A 15,765-nucleotide genomic window follows, 5' to 3' on the forward strand; every position below is an offset into this window, starting at 1 on the left:
GAATTTCTGCTTTGGGCACAAACGGAAAAACTGGGTGCAAACTATGCTCGCAGTATCCAAAGTGAAGTTATTAATCAGGTTTCCGCCCAAACTAACGTTCATGAACACCATTGTAAAATTTTCATGAACCAGCACAATTGGGCAGCCTTTACTGGTATCACGGGTAAACACAAGTGACTTTATTAGTAAATTACACGTTTTTTTAATCCTTAAAATTTTTTATAATGCGCCAAGTAGGCACCTGTGTTCTTTTAAAATAAAGAAGCTCAAATTGCAGACCCTCATCTAACAATCACAAAAAACTTGTCCCGCCCATTATTTTGATCTGGGATCGTGGCCAGTTTTTGTACAGACTGGATTTGAGAACCAGCAGAAGAGAAATTGGTTGATTGTGTCTCATGCGCTGGAGTGGCAGTCGAAGCTAAGAAGCAAGAAGAACAGACTGCAAGAGAAGTGTGCTCTAACACCAATAACTAATACATAAAGTATATAACCCACATTGGACTGTAAATCTTTCCCTAATTTTATTATAAACTTATTCTAACTTTGTCTCAATAGTTCCACAACTGAATTGTCTCTGTTCCATCCAATCCTGTACAGTAAGGGGGACAAACCTCTCAACTGGGAACACAGAACCAAGTTTTAAAGTGTACCAATGGGTAAATCATGGATGGATTATCTGATGCCGGTATCAGGATTCCCGATTGGGTGGAGAAAGGGTAGTTGAAGGAAAAACAGGTTTGGCAGGCAGCGCCAATCCCATTGAATTGCTCCAGTCTACCCGTCCATTTGATTAATGGGCTGGAAGCCCAATTCACTGCCCCATTATGCTCCCACTCCCACAGCGGGAAATCTTTTGGGCGAACTTTAGTGCAGGTTTTCCCAAACCTGGGCCCTGATGTGGTGGTCCCCCAGGTGGGTCAAGAGGGTCAGTGCATAACTGAGGTGCCCCTCAATGTCCATTGCAAGGCCCCCTCCCCCCCATTATGCAAATCCTGCATCCAACCCGACTGACAAGTAGAGGCATCTGCCCCCCCACCCTCCCACTTGGGCAGTCCCTCAGCATTGAGGATGACTTGCTTCCATTCCGGGGAGGTGGGTTCTGCGGTGGGTGAATAGTCCAATTCTGGGTATGCAGACTCTGCCACAGATTTGGCAGTTGGTGCTTGATGAGGTTGGTGGGTGGGACACTCTGGATTCTGTGCTCTCCTTCCGCTGTTTATCCTCCGCATGCTCCACGCTACGAAGCTCAAGGTGATTGATACCTTCCCGGATGCTTTTTCTCCAGTTTGTGCATCCTAAGGCATGAGATTCCCGCGTGTCAGTAGGGATGTTGCATTTATTTAGGAAGAATTTCAGAGTGTCCTGGTCGCGTTAACTCTGTCCTCCTAGTGATCGCTTGCCATTGTGGAACTCAGAGTAAAGAACTTGTTTTGGGTGTCTTGTGTGTGGAATGCAGGCAATGTGGCCCACCCATCGCAGCTGACTGAGCATGACCAGTGCCTTGATACTGGGGATATTGGCCTGGGAGAGGACACAAGGTGCCTGGACTGTGACCCTCAGCCTTTGCCTTTGAGGGAGACTTCAGCTGACCCAGACTTGGAGAGTGATGCAGTTGAAAGGGGTCAGACATAATGATGATGGCCAGGTGGTTGGAGTGTGAGATGGCACAAGATCTAACAGAGTCATCAAAGGGAGATATAACTGTGCACGGTCGATACCCGGCCTTGGAAAATCTTATTGCTGTAATGCCATCACACTAAATGTACCTGGGGAGCCAGAGCTTGCCCTGTGCCTTTAAGACTGCAAGACGTCCATGTTGCAACCCTCCCCTGCCCTAAAGGCTAGTACAAAGGGGAAACCTCAAGAGGGTAAAATGCAACATGTCTGTCCTGCGAGAGTTTTGTAGGACAGGCATGCTGCAGCTGTGATTTGCTATGTTATGAGTGTTCTTAAGAAATATAGCTGGCATTAATGCTCCACATAGCACCCCATCCCCTTAGCCCAGGGGTGACCCCTGACTTTGCCCCCTCCAGTCCCCAACCCCCAGCCCCTTTGAAAGACCACCCACAGCACTTGGCCAACACATAACTGTGGTTAGCACAGTTGCTTCACAGCTCCAGGGTCCCAGGGGCAATTCCTGGCTTGAGTCACTGTCTGTGCGGGGTCTGCGTGGGATTCCTCTGGGTGCTTCGGTTTCCTCCCACAGTTCAAAGATGTGCAGGTTAGGTGAATTGGTCATGCTAAATTGCCCTTAAGTTAGGTGGGGTTACTGGTTTATGGGGATAGGGTGGGCTTAAGTGGGGTGCTCTTTCCAAGAGCTGGTGCAGACTTGATGGGCCAAATGGCCACCTTCTGCACTGTAAATTCTATGACATACTGTGTCACCTCCTTGTTCCCCGCTTTGCAGAGCAGTCCTGAATGACACCCACGTGATATCCCGCTTGGGGATGGGGGAGGTGACACTCGCTACTGAGATTAATATGAATGCAAATGAGGTATGATCAGGTTGGACGAGATCCTGATCACACCAGCTGGAGCAGGCCAGTAGGATGGCCTGGCCCGAATCCCGTATTGGGGCTCTCCTGCTATTCTCCTGACATCGTGGGATTAGCGCTGGTGCAATGTGGCCAGAGCATCGCTCCCTTCGTGTTTCGAACGAGCAAAACGTGTGTTTAGCAGAATTCCAACCCCTGTGCATAAAATACTGATCATTTCACCAAAACAATTGTGCAGTTTTTAGTCCTTTGTTTTAGCAGCAAACAGATGGCAAAGCTGTTTAATCTGCATTTTCTTTGGAGATTTTGCAGGGTTTTTCTTATCACTCAACATGAGGTCCCATCAGCAGGTTCAAAAATTCTTCCTAAACAGCTGGGCAGATCAGCTGGCAGCTCATCAAGGTTGCAATTTGCAAGACGTGTATTATCACTAGAAAAATTAAAACCATTTGAAATCTTAAGTGTTTTATTATTGGTTGATGTTGAGGTCGACACTACAGAGATAATTCCACAATCCCATGTGCCCATCTAAAGGCCTGAGAGGGGTCCTAGTTGGCTAATTGGGGCGACAATATTTTAATCTGATCTTCGAACCATGCTTTTGAGCACAGCTTCTACCTAGAAGCACAGAGTCACAGAATTAAACTTTATTACATCATTTTAAAATGTGTTGAATTACGATTTGAAAATAAATAATATAAAAGGGTCCATGGAAAAAATTGTGGATTAGGGCAAACAGAAACAACATAAAGTAATGTTGAAATAAAGTCACAGGAGCTAACGTTAATATGATTCATTGCAAATTGTGCAGTAAAAAACAATGACTGGGAAACGGAGTAGCAATTATTAGGTTTACCAGGCTGATTCCTGGGATGGCGGGGCTGTCATACGAGGAGAGACTAAATTGGTTAGGATTATATTCATTGGAGTTTAGAAGAGTGAGAGGGGATCTCATAGAAACTTATAAAATTTTAACAGGATTAGACAGGGTAGGTTCAGAATGAATGTTCCCGATTGTGGGGGAGTCTGGAACTAGGGGTCATAGTTTGAGGGTAAGGGATAAACCTTTTAGGACTGAGGTGAGGAGAAATTTCTTCACCCAGAGAGTGGTGAACCTGTGGAATTTGCTACGACAGAAAATAGTTGAGGCCAAAATGTTGTGTAATTTCAAGAAGGAATTAGGTATGGCTCTGGGGGCTAAAGGGATCAAGGGGTATGGGGCGGAAGGCAGCATCAGGGTATTGAACTTGATGATCAGCCATGATCATAATGAAAGGCGGAGTAGGCTCAAAGGGCCGAATGGTCTCCTGCTTCTATTTTCTATGTTTCTATTCACTCATGGGATGTGGGTATCACTGGCAAGGCCAGCATTTATTGCCCATCCCTAGTTGCACTTGAGAAGGTGGTGGTGAAAGCTGCAGTCCATATGCAGAAGGTACTCCCACATTGCTGTTGGTAAGGAATTTTAGGATTTTCACTCAGCAACAATGTAGGAAAAGTGATACCATTCCAGGTCAGGATGGTATGTGACTTGGAGGAACAAAAATTGAAGTATGTAACAAAGGCAATGTAATAATTGTGCCTGCCTTTAATATTCATATGGACTGGACCAATAAAATTGGCAAAGCTGGTCTGGAAGATGCGTTACTAGATTGCTTTTGTGACAATTCTCTGGGGCAATATGTTGTGGAACCAACTTGAGTTAAACGATTTTAGATCTAGGGTTGTTGAATGAGACTGAGTAAATTAGTCATCTCAGAGTAAAAGATCTATTGGAAAATAATGATCATAATAAAATCAAATTTCATATTAAGTCTGCCAACAACAAATATAATCACAATTAAGAAATTTAAACTTAAACAAAGCCAATTGCATAGGCATACGGGGAGAACTGGCTAAGGTTGATTGGCGAGTAGTAGAACAGTGGGAAATGGAATTTAATCCTGAAAAGTGCGAGGTCATGCATTTGGGAGGATTAACAAGGCAAGAGAATACACAATCAATGGTAGAATGCTGGGAAGTACAGAGGGTGAGAGGGACCTTGGTGTCCAAAGATCCTTGAAGGCAACAGGACAGGTGGTAAAGGTGGTTAAGAAGACATATGGGATACTTGCTTTTATTAGCTGAGGCATAAGAATATAAGAGTAGGGAGGTTATCATAGAGCTGTATAATGTACTTGTTAGTCCACAGCTAGAGTATTGTGTGCAGTTCTGGCTGCCACACTATTGCAAGGATGTGATTGCACTGGAAAGGGTGCAGAGGAGTGTTTCAGCTATGAAGAAAAGCAGGATAGTCTGGGGCTGTTTTTCTTAGAGCAGAGATGGCTGTGGGGTGGGGGGGGGGAGAATTTCGTTGAGGTATACAAAATTATGAGGGATATAGATAGGGTAGATAGGAAGTAGATAGGACCCCTTAGTAGAGGTGTCAATAACCTCGGGGCATAGATTTAAGGTAAGGGACAGGAGATTTAGAAGGGATTTGAGGAAAAGCTTTTTCACCCAGAGGGTGGTGGGAATCTGGAACACACTGCCTGAAAGGGTGGTAGAAGTGTGAGTCCTCACTCAGGGTTGTGAGTCTTTGGAATTCTCTACCCTGGAGGGTTGTGGGCACTCCATCGGTGAACATATTTAAGGCTGAGATGCATAGATTTTTGGTTTCTCAGGGAATCAAGGGATTGGGGGTAAAGCAGAGTTAAGGCCAATGTTTAGCCATGATTGTTCTGGATGACGGAGCAGGCCGTGATCCTTTCCTGCTCCTATTCCTTATCTTCCTATTCCTTATCTTCTCATGTTTTCAGAGTGGGCATAGCTGATCGGAAATTCTATCTTCATCTCACTCCTATGAATGGTTGAAATGCAGAATGTAATGCTGCAAATAATAAGTCATACATCATTAAACACATAAAAATATGTTGTGACATGATGGGCAGAACTATCCATATGAATAACTTACGTCTTGGTTGGACATCTCCCAGTATGGTCTTTCCCCATATGACATCACTTCCCACATTACAATCCCATAACTCCACACATCACTTGCTGAGGAGAACTTCCTGTAGGCTATAGCTTCAGGAGCAGTCCACCGAATGGGAATTTTTCCACCCTGTACCAAGAAGAAAAGCAATGTGAGTTTATCAGTACAACACTTGACCTGAAACTGTAACTGTTTCTCTCTCCACAGATGCTGCCAGACATGCTGATTATTTCCAGCATTTCCTGTTTTTATCTTGCAGGATATTTTCTTTGTTATTCTGCTTAAAGCCTTGACTACATCGCTGTTACATGAACAGCTCCACATTTTTGCTTTTGGTCATGAATGTGTGTCCCCTCAAGATTTGAAACAACATTACTGAAAAATAAAGTAAGTTTAAAGAAACCCCAATAAGGCCCAACCCAAGCTATATACAATATAAGAGTTCAGTGGATCTATCAGAGCTGCTTAATAAATTGGCTGATGAGGACAATCAACTTGTTAATGAGACCGATGCCATAGACGCATTATCAGGGGGATTGCTGCTCCAGGAATACAATGTACATTACTAGAATACATAAACTAAAGTTATGTGCATTTTCCTGACTACACTGGGAAAGACATTCTGCGGGATTCTCCGCCAGCAGGATCGTCTGCCCCGCTGGCAGCTCAACCATGCCCGCGCGTTTCCTGACGGTGTGGGGTGTACCACAATGGGAAACCCCAATGGCCAACTGTGGGAACGGAGAATCCCACTGCTGGCGAGGGTGCGCTGCGCTGGAAAACGGGGCTGATGGGAAGGAGGTGGTATAATGCTTATATCACCGGACTAATGATCTAGAGGCCCAGGCTATTGTTCTGGGTAGGTGTCAAATTTCCACCATAGCAGCTGGTGTAATTGAAATTCAATTAATCAATCTCGAATTAAAAGGTGCAATGGTGACAACTATTTATCGATTATTGTAAAAATCCATCTGTTCACTAATGCCCTTTAGGGGAGGAAATCTGCAGTCCTTACCTGGTCTGGCCTACATGTGGCAGCGGCGACACAGTGGTATACAGACCTGGGAGTCGTCAACATTGTCTCCGGACCTCATGTAGATTCATGACATCAGGGCCAACATGGGCAAGGAAACCTCCTGCTGGTTGCCAATTACCGCCCTCCCGCAGCTGATGAATCAATTCCCCTCCATGTTTAACATCAATTGGAAGAAGCACTGACGGTGGCAAGGGCACAAAATGTACTCTGGGAGGGGCACTTCAATGTCCATCACAAAGAGGGGCTTGGTAGCATCACAACTGACTGAACTAACTGGGTCCTAAACTATATAACTGCAGTGATGGTCTGCAATAGGATCGTAAGGGGAAAACCTACTTCACTTTGTCCTCACCAATCTACCTTTCACAGGTGCACCTGTCCATAACAATATGAGTAGGAGTGACCACCACAATCCTTGTGGAGACAAAATCCTGTCTTCACATTGAGGATACCCTCCATAGTGTTGTTGGCACTACCACCATGCTAAATGTGATAGATTTTAAATAGAACTAACAACTCAAGATTGGCATTCATGAAGTGCTGTATCAGCAGCAGCAGAATTGTACTCAGACACAATGTGTAACCTCATGAGCCTGGGATATCCTGCACCATACCATTACCACCAAGCTGGAGATTCATCCTGGTTCAATGTAGAGTAGAGGAGGGCATGTCAGGATCAGCACCAGGCATACCTAATAATGATGCCAACCTGGTGAAGCTACAACTCAGGTCTACTTGTGTGCCTAACTGCAGAAGCAGCATGCAATCGACAAAGCTAAATTACCCCACAACCAACTGATCAGATCTAATCTCTGCAGTCCTGCCACACTCAGTTGTGAATTGTTGTGGGCAATTAAACAACAACTAAGGGGAGAAGGAGGCTCCACAATATCATCATCCTCAATGATGGGGGAGCCCGACACATCAGTGCAAAAGACAAGGCAAAAATCTTCAACAAGAAGTGCCAAGTGCCAAGTGCCAGGAATCAACTGCACTACCTGCGTTTCTGCAAAATGTCTGGTCTCTAGCTCCTCCCATTAGTTATCTCACCTTATCAAGCTGAAACACACTGGGCGGGATTCTCCGTCCCGGCAGCCGGCCAATGGGGTTTCCCATTGTGGACACCCCCATGCCATCAGGAAATCCGCAGGTGGTGAGTGCGCAGCGGGCGAGAAGGAGGATCTCACCGAAAGACAATCCAGCTGAATGTCTCCAACTATCTGCTCCCCAGGAATCCTCTGAATTCAAACAAAAATCCATTAGCCCAAGCTTTTACGATGCTTCAATTGCACCTCTGGCTACTAAAAAGCCTAGCTGCCTTGCAAATACGATTTTTAAAAACACCACTGCATCAGTCATACACACATTAACCCAGGCTTTTAAGGGTTAAATACATATACTACAATATATTGGAAAGTCCTACATTCATCACCCCCTGCCAATTATCATGTCTCCTACTGCCTAGACCCTAAGCTTGGGAATTCCCTCTGTAAACATCTACAAATCTCTCATTCCTTCTCATTCTTTACGATGTTCCTTTAAAGTTTTCCAAAGTTGACAAGTTCACATTTACCCATGTTATACTCCATCTGCCAAATTTTTGTCCACTCACGTAACCTGAGTACAACCCTTTGTAGTCTCGCTGGGTGCGCTTCTCCGGCCTCATTACACTCTCGCTCAAACAAACCTAGGTCAGTGCACAGCGGGAGAGGCCAAAATCGAGAACTGCGTCAGATGCCAAACAGTTTGCGATGCAACTGGCCCACTCCTGTAGGCAAAATTGGGATCTCGCCTTAGCGTCATTTCCATACAATTAACGAGAGTCACCCCATATCCAACAGCCTCCCGTTATTCAGTGACCTCCCCAGCAAGTGGTCACGCTGGCGTCGATTAGTACTCCCTTTGTAAAACGTGAACCTGGCGGAAGGGCTTTTGTGGGGAGCCGAGGAGGTGAGTAGCCATCTTTTCTCACAGGCAAAGAGCCCGCGGATGCTGGGCTTGCCACCCCAGTGCTCGGTCAGGGGTGGGGGACCCTCGGTTGGGGGGGTGGGGATCCTCCGCAGGGGTGGGCTGCCATGGGAGGGTGGGAGGTGTGTGGGGGGGCAACTGGGGGGCAACTGCTCGTGGCACCACCACGCCAACCGCTAGATCGCGTGTACCCATTCCTGGAGCAACCCTTGTCCCTGCTTGTCTGCCCCAACGACAATCCATAATCCCCACCGACTGGCAAGGACTCTGGCCGTGTGGCTGAAGGCTATCGCTATCAGGGAATTGGCAATTGTGGTTAAGTGAGCACTTCACACAATCCAAGTGGATTCCGGTGAGTGGGTGAGCAATGAAGCATGTGGGAATCATTGCCTAGCATCCCAATCAAACCTTAATGCCTGATAACTGTGCTTGAAAACTGCAGGAGGCAACACCACATGCGCAACAGCCAACATCCAAACACCCAGGAGATGGGACACAGCTCTGGGGACATGTCAATGGCCGGAGGGTGGGTGGGTGCCATGGGGAGGGGGAGATTCTGGAGAGGTGAGCCAAAGGTTCGGGGAATGGCCTGCACTGTGGAAGAAGGTGACAGAGGCATCGTACTGGTGGGCACAAAAGTGTTTCTTGTGTTTCACAATTCCTCACTTTCCCGATGGTCCTTCCCTCTCCCCCAACCCCAACCCCCTCACTCTCTAGCAGTATTGGTCTCGGCATTGTCGGCGACATTTCCAGCGCCCGTAGCCTCAAGGACTGCTCCAATCGACTATGGATCTGCTGGAGTGTTGCTGACATCTTCCTCTGAATGTCCCGGCTGCTCCCTATCATCTCCATCAGCTCTGGGTGACCCTGTACCAGAGGCTGAGCATTAGGCTGGAACCCAGCTGGGTCCTGGGATCCAGCAGACCTCCGACTGCTGTCTCACCTGGGGGTTCCTGCCTCCAACTAATATGCATTAGCAGCAGTGTGATGCTCACCAGACTGAGCCGCCGAAGCCTGACCACTAACATTTCCCAACAAAGTGTTTGTATCTGCACTGGTGGAAGGTGGGAATGACAGCTGTGCCGTGACTATTACGGTGGCATCCTCGGAGCTCTCCTGGTGGCTCAGAGAGGGTTCCGCCCAGGGTGTGCTGGCACTATTGGCTGGAGGACATGCGGGAGAAAGGACAGGTGATCAGTGGGAGGCAAGGGTCAGTCAGTAAGGCAATAAGAGCTCACATTTGAGAGGTCTCTGGGGTGAGGCCTGGTGGCTCCTCAGCTCTGCAGTGTCCGCCAGCCTCCGCGTGGGTGACCGTTCTGTCCTCAGCCACATCGGCCACCTCCAGGGCCCTCTCCTCGAAGGTGGTGAGGATGCTGGTGTCTGGCACACCACCCCCATTCTGGGCACTCGCCCAACGGATTGTGGGAGAGCTTTTCCTGAGGAGACACAGAGAGAACATCGTTAGTCACGCGTGTGGTTCACAGTGGTGGGTGTGTGTGTGTGTGTGAAGGAGAGTTTGGTGGATTGAATGGGGAGGGGATAGAGGATGGGTTGGGGAGGTTGAAGGGGGAGGGGGTGTGCTGTCAGGGGCATTGGTGTCTACTCACTCGTGCTGCCCGGTGTAAGTCATTGACCTTCTTTCTGCACTGGAGGTCAGTCCTTCTGGTCACACTCCCTGAACACTCTTCATCCCAGGCGGCACTGGCTGCCTTGTGGCTAATGCTCCTGGACCCTTGGGGGAACAGGATATTCCTTATGGCCTCCACAGCATCTAGCAACCTCCCCAGGTCAGCGTCCCTGAATCTTGGGGCCGGTCTCCTCGGCGCCATTGTTGCGAGCTGGCTGGGGTTGGCTGAGCAAGTGCACCTTAAGTGCTGCTCGAAGTTGTTAGCGGGTGGGCTGGCGAGCATGGTGCCAGCGAATCAGCTGGCAAGCCTTCATTTGCGGCGAGAAGTGGACCAATTAACGTTGAATAGCTTTGCTGGTCCTCCTGGACCGAGAACCTTGAAGCTCGCGGTAATTCCCGCTTGCTACAACACTTAGAAATCTTTCCGGGGAATCACATGCTCTACCGCCTCTTGAAAACATACTTTCTTACCTATCTTGGTGTCATTGGAAATTTATCTTACATACATTCAGTCCCTTCATCCATATCAGTGATACAGATTTTATATAGTTGGGGACCACACAGATCCCAGTGGCATTCCACCAGTTCCAGCCTGCCAATCAGAAAAATACCGAATGTATCCCTTCTCTCTGCCTCCTGTTAGCTAACTAATCCTTTCTCCATTTTAATATGTCACCCTCGACATCATATTCCCGTAGACTGCATAGTTACCTTTGACGCGGTGCCTTTTGAAATGCCTTTTGGAAAGCCACATATACCGGTTCCACTTTATCCACCTAAATGTTACTTATTAAAAACTAACAGATTAGTTAAACATGATTTTTCTTTCATATGATGCTGCCTGATCATGGCATGACTTTCTAAGCATTTTGCTATAACCTCATTGATAATGGATTTGAGCACTTCCCCTCTGACAGATGCTAGGTTAACTAGCCTACAGTTCCCTAACTTTCTACCTCCCTCTTTTCTTGAATAAAGGTGTTACATTGTTTTCCACTCCGCTGGAGATGATGCAGGGATTCATTACTGAACCAGGGGTCCACCGGGAATTTAATTCTGCCAGGCTGACAAACACCTCATTCGGTGTTTCACTATATCTCCCTTGCTGACATCTTGACCTTCTCCAAATGGCAGTCCCGCACAACTGGCTGGAGATTGTCATAATATACACCAGTATATCATGGTGACACACACACTGATGGACACACAGTGGGACCAATCAACACACACAACACCGCAGCCAATCACCAGTTAGAGCACATTCACTATATAGACAGAGGACATCAGAGTTCCCGCTCATTCGGGATGCAGCCTCTCAGTAGGACAGAGCTTACAGCGTACGGCACAGTTCTTCACCATGTGCTGAGTGCATAGACTGGTTAGGACAGGCATAGGTCTTTAGTTTAATCTAACATCGTGTTAACCCACAGTGAAAGTATGTTCAACAGTTTCTAACTTAATAAAATAGTGTTGTACTATTTTAAGTGTTGGTGGCCTGTATGTGTTCCACGGATTCAGAGCACCCAACACATCAGAGATCAGAAGCACATCTGAAAGAAAGCCTCAACCATCATTCAGGCGCCGGAGTGTGGAGACTAGGGGATTTTCATAGTAACGTCATTGCAGTGTTAATGTAAGCCTATTTGTGAGACTAATAAAGATTATTATTATTGAAATGGCGGGCAGATCAAGTGCTGGAAAATGGGATTAGAATAGTTAGGTCCTTGAAGGTTGGCACGGAGGCGATTGGGCTTCTTTCCGTGCTGTGAAACTCTTGCCTCCTGTCCTTTAACACCCCGGAGCGGGAGGTGATCTCTATCCTCGTTGCATGACTGAGATGAAACCAAATACTCAAAGTGAAAGGACATACTATACAAACTCTCTGGATGGAAAACAAGCAGATTCTACTTATTTCTGACATATTATAAAATATCCAGTTAAATCTTGCTGTTTTTGATTTCCATCGGGATTATGTGGCATAATGGCAATAGATTCCTCCCTGTTGAGAATTTTCCTGCAAGCTCTGCTGCACTGACTAGCAGCTCCTCTAATGAGGGTGGCTGCCATATCCTGAAGGGGAGTTGCTGTTGCTACACAAAAGCTGTGGGGGGAAACAATGTTTGTAACATATGAGGTAATGAAGGATATTTCTGCTAATGCCAAGGAAAGGAATAAAAAGCAGAACGATTGTAAGCTTTGTCGCTTCGCTTGGATTTATTTATTGAAGAAAAACTAAAAAGGCAGAAATATCCAAACAGTCCCTTGGCTCGTGATAACATTTTGCCATCTATTATATAAAACAGGCCCAAAGCAAAGTACACCACGAATGGAGTTATAAATATCATACTGGAGCTCTCTTATGCAGGTTTCTTTTTCTGTTACAGTTTCAACTTCATTTCTTGCTCTGATGAATAGTCTTTGGTTCAGTGAAGAAGATGTTGAAATGTCAAAGTTTACTCCTGCAACTTAATCCTATATACCCTAGTTATTCTGTACTAAAAAGGGCAGATCTAACATTGTGGAATATTTCAGGCTATCAACCAACAATTATGCTTTTCCAATGTTTGAAATCATTTTGATTATCAAGCTATTGACGTTACTCAAATTTCATCCAAGCTACCCGTTTCATACATATATATAAAAGGCCCAGTGTTAATATTATACATATTTCATTCATGGTTATGGTAAACCTTACTATTTCCGAATATTAACAATGCAATTTTAAAAAATCCCATGTGGCATCTGGAAACTAATGGCAGGCAAGCTGGACTAATTAAAATAATTCGTCAGTTTGAGTCAACTACTTGACAAGGTATCAAGCGTGAAAACTCCGGTTATCATGAGCACAAGATAGTATTTTGGTAAAATTATTGAAAGGAGAAATTCCATGCCCAAGTTTTTTAATTTCTAGAAAATAATATAATTTTGAAAAGACTGAGCATTAAAGACATCCATAAACTATTGTAGTGCACTGTGTGGCCTATCTATGAGACATATCTTTATTTTATTCTGTGTTTATAATCTATATTGTACTTACGCATGACGCAAGGAATGAACAAGCAAGTCCTACTATGATGAATTAATTATGGAGATACTACAATCCTGGTTCTCTTGCGTAATACCTTTCTAACTTTGGGCCGTGCCACTTCACGTTCAAATGAAAATGAATTCTCACAGATAATAATAAATGGAATGGAATATACACTTTTGATTTTAGCAGGCAATTACCTTAGCTTATTACTATTGGGAGTAATTCTCATTATGCAACCATTTCTGCCCAGGTGTGGAGTGATAGATTTGGTCTTTGACACCTATCAAACGTTGGGTGTGGTCAGTGTTTTCCGTAGCCTGACAATTTTGACAGTTGGACCACATTTAAGCTTGGCTAGCATGTTGCTCACGTGATTCAGGCACTTGCAGCCAACTCAAGGCTTTGGGAGGGCAATAGAGGTGCTTGGCTCGTTTAGCACAGTTGGCTGGACAGCTGATTTGTGATGCAGTGTGAGCTCAACAGCACAGGTTCAATCCCTGTACTGACTGAGGTTATTCATGAAGTCCCGCCTTCTCAACCTTGCCCCTTACCTGGTGACCCGCAGGTTAAATCACCACCAGTCAGCTCTCCACCTCAAAGGGGAAAGCAGCCTTTGGTCATCTGGGACGATGGCGATTTTACTTACTTTGGATGTGGTGGGACAACCACTGAGCCTAAAGTGGAAGACTGAACAGTTCAGTAGGGGTTTGGGAACGATATGTACTGCGGACTTTGCGAAAGGAACCTGAATGGTAATTTACGCAATTCTGAAAGTTTATAACTGCCAAATCATTAAATTAATAATAATACCAGTCTTCCTTACAGTTTAAGTTGTACTGGATTTGACTATTTTCTGCTCTGTAGAACTGGCGATAAAAATGGTATCAGGATCCTAATGACATCAAAGAACCCTGATCTGCATGGAGCAATGTGGCTCCTGCCAGAAGGTTGACTGCCTAAATTGAGCCCCACTCAAAAACCCCACACCTGTTGGGGACTGGTGTCAGAAGTTGGCAATAAGTTTGTTTTTGTTATTTTTTAGCTTCTTCCATCTCATTCCATGGTGGAAAGTGGGTCAGCAGAGAGATAAAGGATTTCCCCCATGAGTACAAATTCCTCCAGTAGTACATTGTTTAATGTGTTTGCACAAACACGTGCACCTTTGGGCGGTGTTTAATGCACTCACTAGTCGATCATTTTAAATAGGTATGTGCTTATTGTGAGAGCATTGCTCTTCATTTGACATGTTTTAGTTTCCAATTGGACACCAAATCATTATGACCACAGCTCCAGGATTTCTGACAACATCTTTCACTTTATCCTATAATTTCAACATGGCTTTCTGGAGTCCAAGCGCAAAAATACAAGAGCAAGAACTTTGAACACAGCCAATGGCGATATGAATCTGTTCAGTTTACACAGTAACACACATGAGTAATGCATCTGTAATCTCCATGCACTACTGGCAGGGAGGCTTGTCCAGTAAAAGACAAATGTGAGACCATATCTTTGTCTCATTTTCTAAAGAATAGACAGTCTGTCACCAGGATCTGTCAGGCTTGTAAACTATTCTCTTCTGTCGGGTAAACTACAGTTATGCTGTCACCTCCATTCATTGTAATGCAGAGGATGATGTTGAAAATTCGATAGTACACTAAGGAACAAAGGTAAGGAAGAGGTTATAAATACCTCCCACAGGCACTTTGTCTATTTTAAGGAAATAGATTATATTTTCTGTAAAACCTGAGGAAAAGGATGTAGCGCACAAAGACTCCGAGAGACGAATAGAGTGAAGTCGATGAGGCTTTATTAAGCGTGACTGTTTCCCCCGCAGTTCAGTAGTAGACTACCTGCGGGTGAGGGCTCCAGGTACTTATACTCCGCCTTCAGGGCGGAGCTAGAGGTCAACGTCCAACCAGGACCCGGGATCTGTCAGCCAATGACATCATGGCTTCACAGCCCCACATGACCCCTAATGCATACTACCACATTCACCCCTTGTTAAAAATGAACCCGGCGGGGTGATGCTTCGCATGGTGGTAAGGGTTCACAAGGCTGGTCCTGGGAGGAAAACTTTCACATGTTATAACAGTATGTACAAGGTTTTTGTTTTTGTTTCAAACTATTTACAGTAATCGTCAGGAAAAGACAAAATGTTCTCGTTAAAAGTCCACATTGTACTGTTAGATCGACGCCACGAGTTGGTCGGGCGGTCAGGTCGTCCGTGTCGATCGCCTCGGCCCCGGTGGTGGTGGTGCTTGTTCCGGTGTTGTCTTCTCCGGGAGCCTTACGGTTTCAGCTTGGGCTTTATTCCTGGTCGGGCCTGGGAGGAGAACTGATCCTCCTGGGAAGGGGGCGGTCGCGGGGTGCGGCGGTGGCAGGAAGGGGGGGGTTGGGTGATTGGTGTCGGGGTGGTGTGTGTGTTGCCGGCGGGCGCCAGATCCCGCAGGGAGACCGTGTCCTGTCGGCCGTCGGGGTACTCCACGTAGGCGTACTGCGGGTTCGCGTGAAGGAGGTGAACCCTTTCGACCAACGGGTCCGACTTGTGCGCCCGCACGTGCTTTCGGAGCAAGGTGGGTCCTGGGGCCGCCAGCCAGGTCGGCAGCGACGTTCCAGAGGAGGACTTCCTGG

The 15,765-nt window shown here is 46.1% G+C and overlaps 1 protein-coding gene across 2 annotated transcripts in view; it reads right to left on the reverse strand.

The window, feature by feature from the left end:
* epha6 (eph receptor A6) overlaps positions 1 to 15,765 on the reverse strand; it is a 1,197,965-nt gene that overhangs the window by 45,568 nt on the left and 1,136,632 nt on the right. For both annotated transcript variants that reach the window (XM_072513912.1, XM_072513911.1), the window contains one exon: positions 5,452 to 5,601. In XM_072513912.1, the coding sequence (XP_072370013.1) occupies positions 5,452 to 5,601 (150 nt within the window). The remainder of the gene's footprint in view (positions 1 to 5,451; positions 5,602 to 15,765) is intronic.

The sequence above is a fragment of the Scyliorhinus torazame genome, chromosome 8 (assembly GCF_047496885.1).
Source record: "Scyliorhinus torazame isolate Kashiwa2021f chromosome 8, sScyTor2.1, whole genome shotgun sequence".
Classification (NCBI taxonomy): Eukaryota; Metazoa; Chordata; class Chondrichthyes; order Carcharhiniformes; family Scyliorhinidae; genus Scyliorhinus; species Scyliorhinus torazame.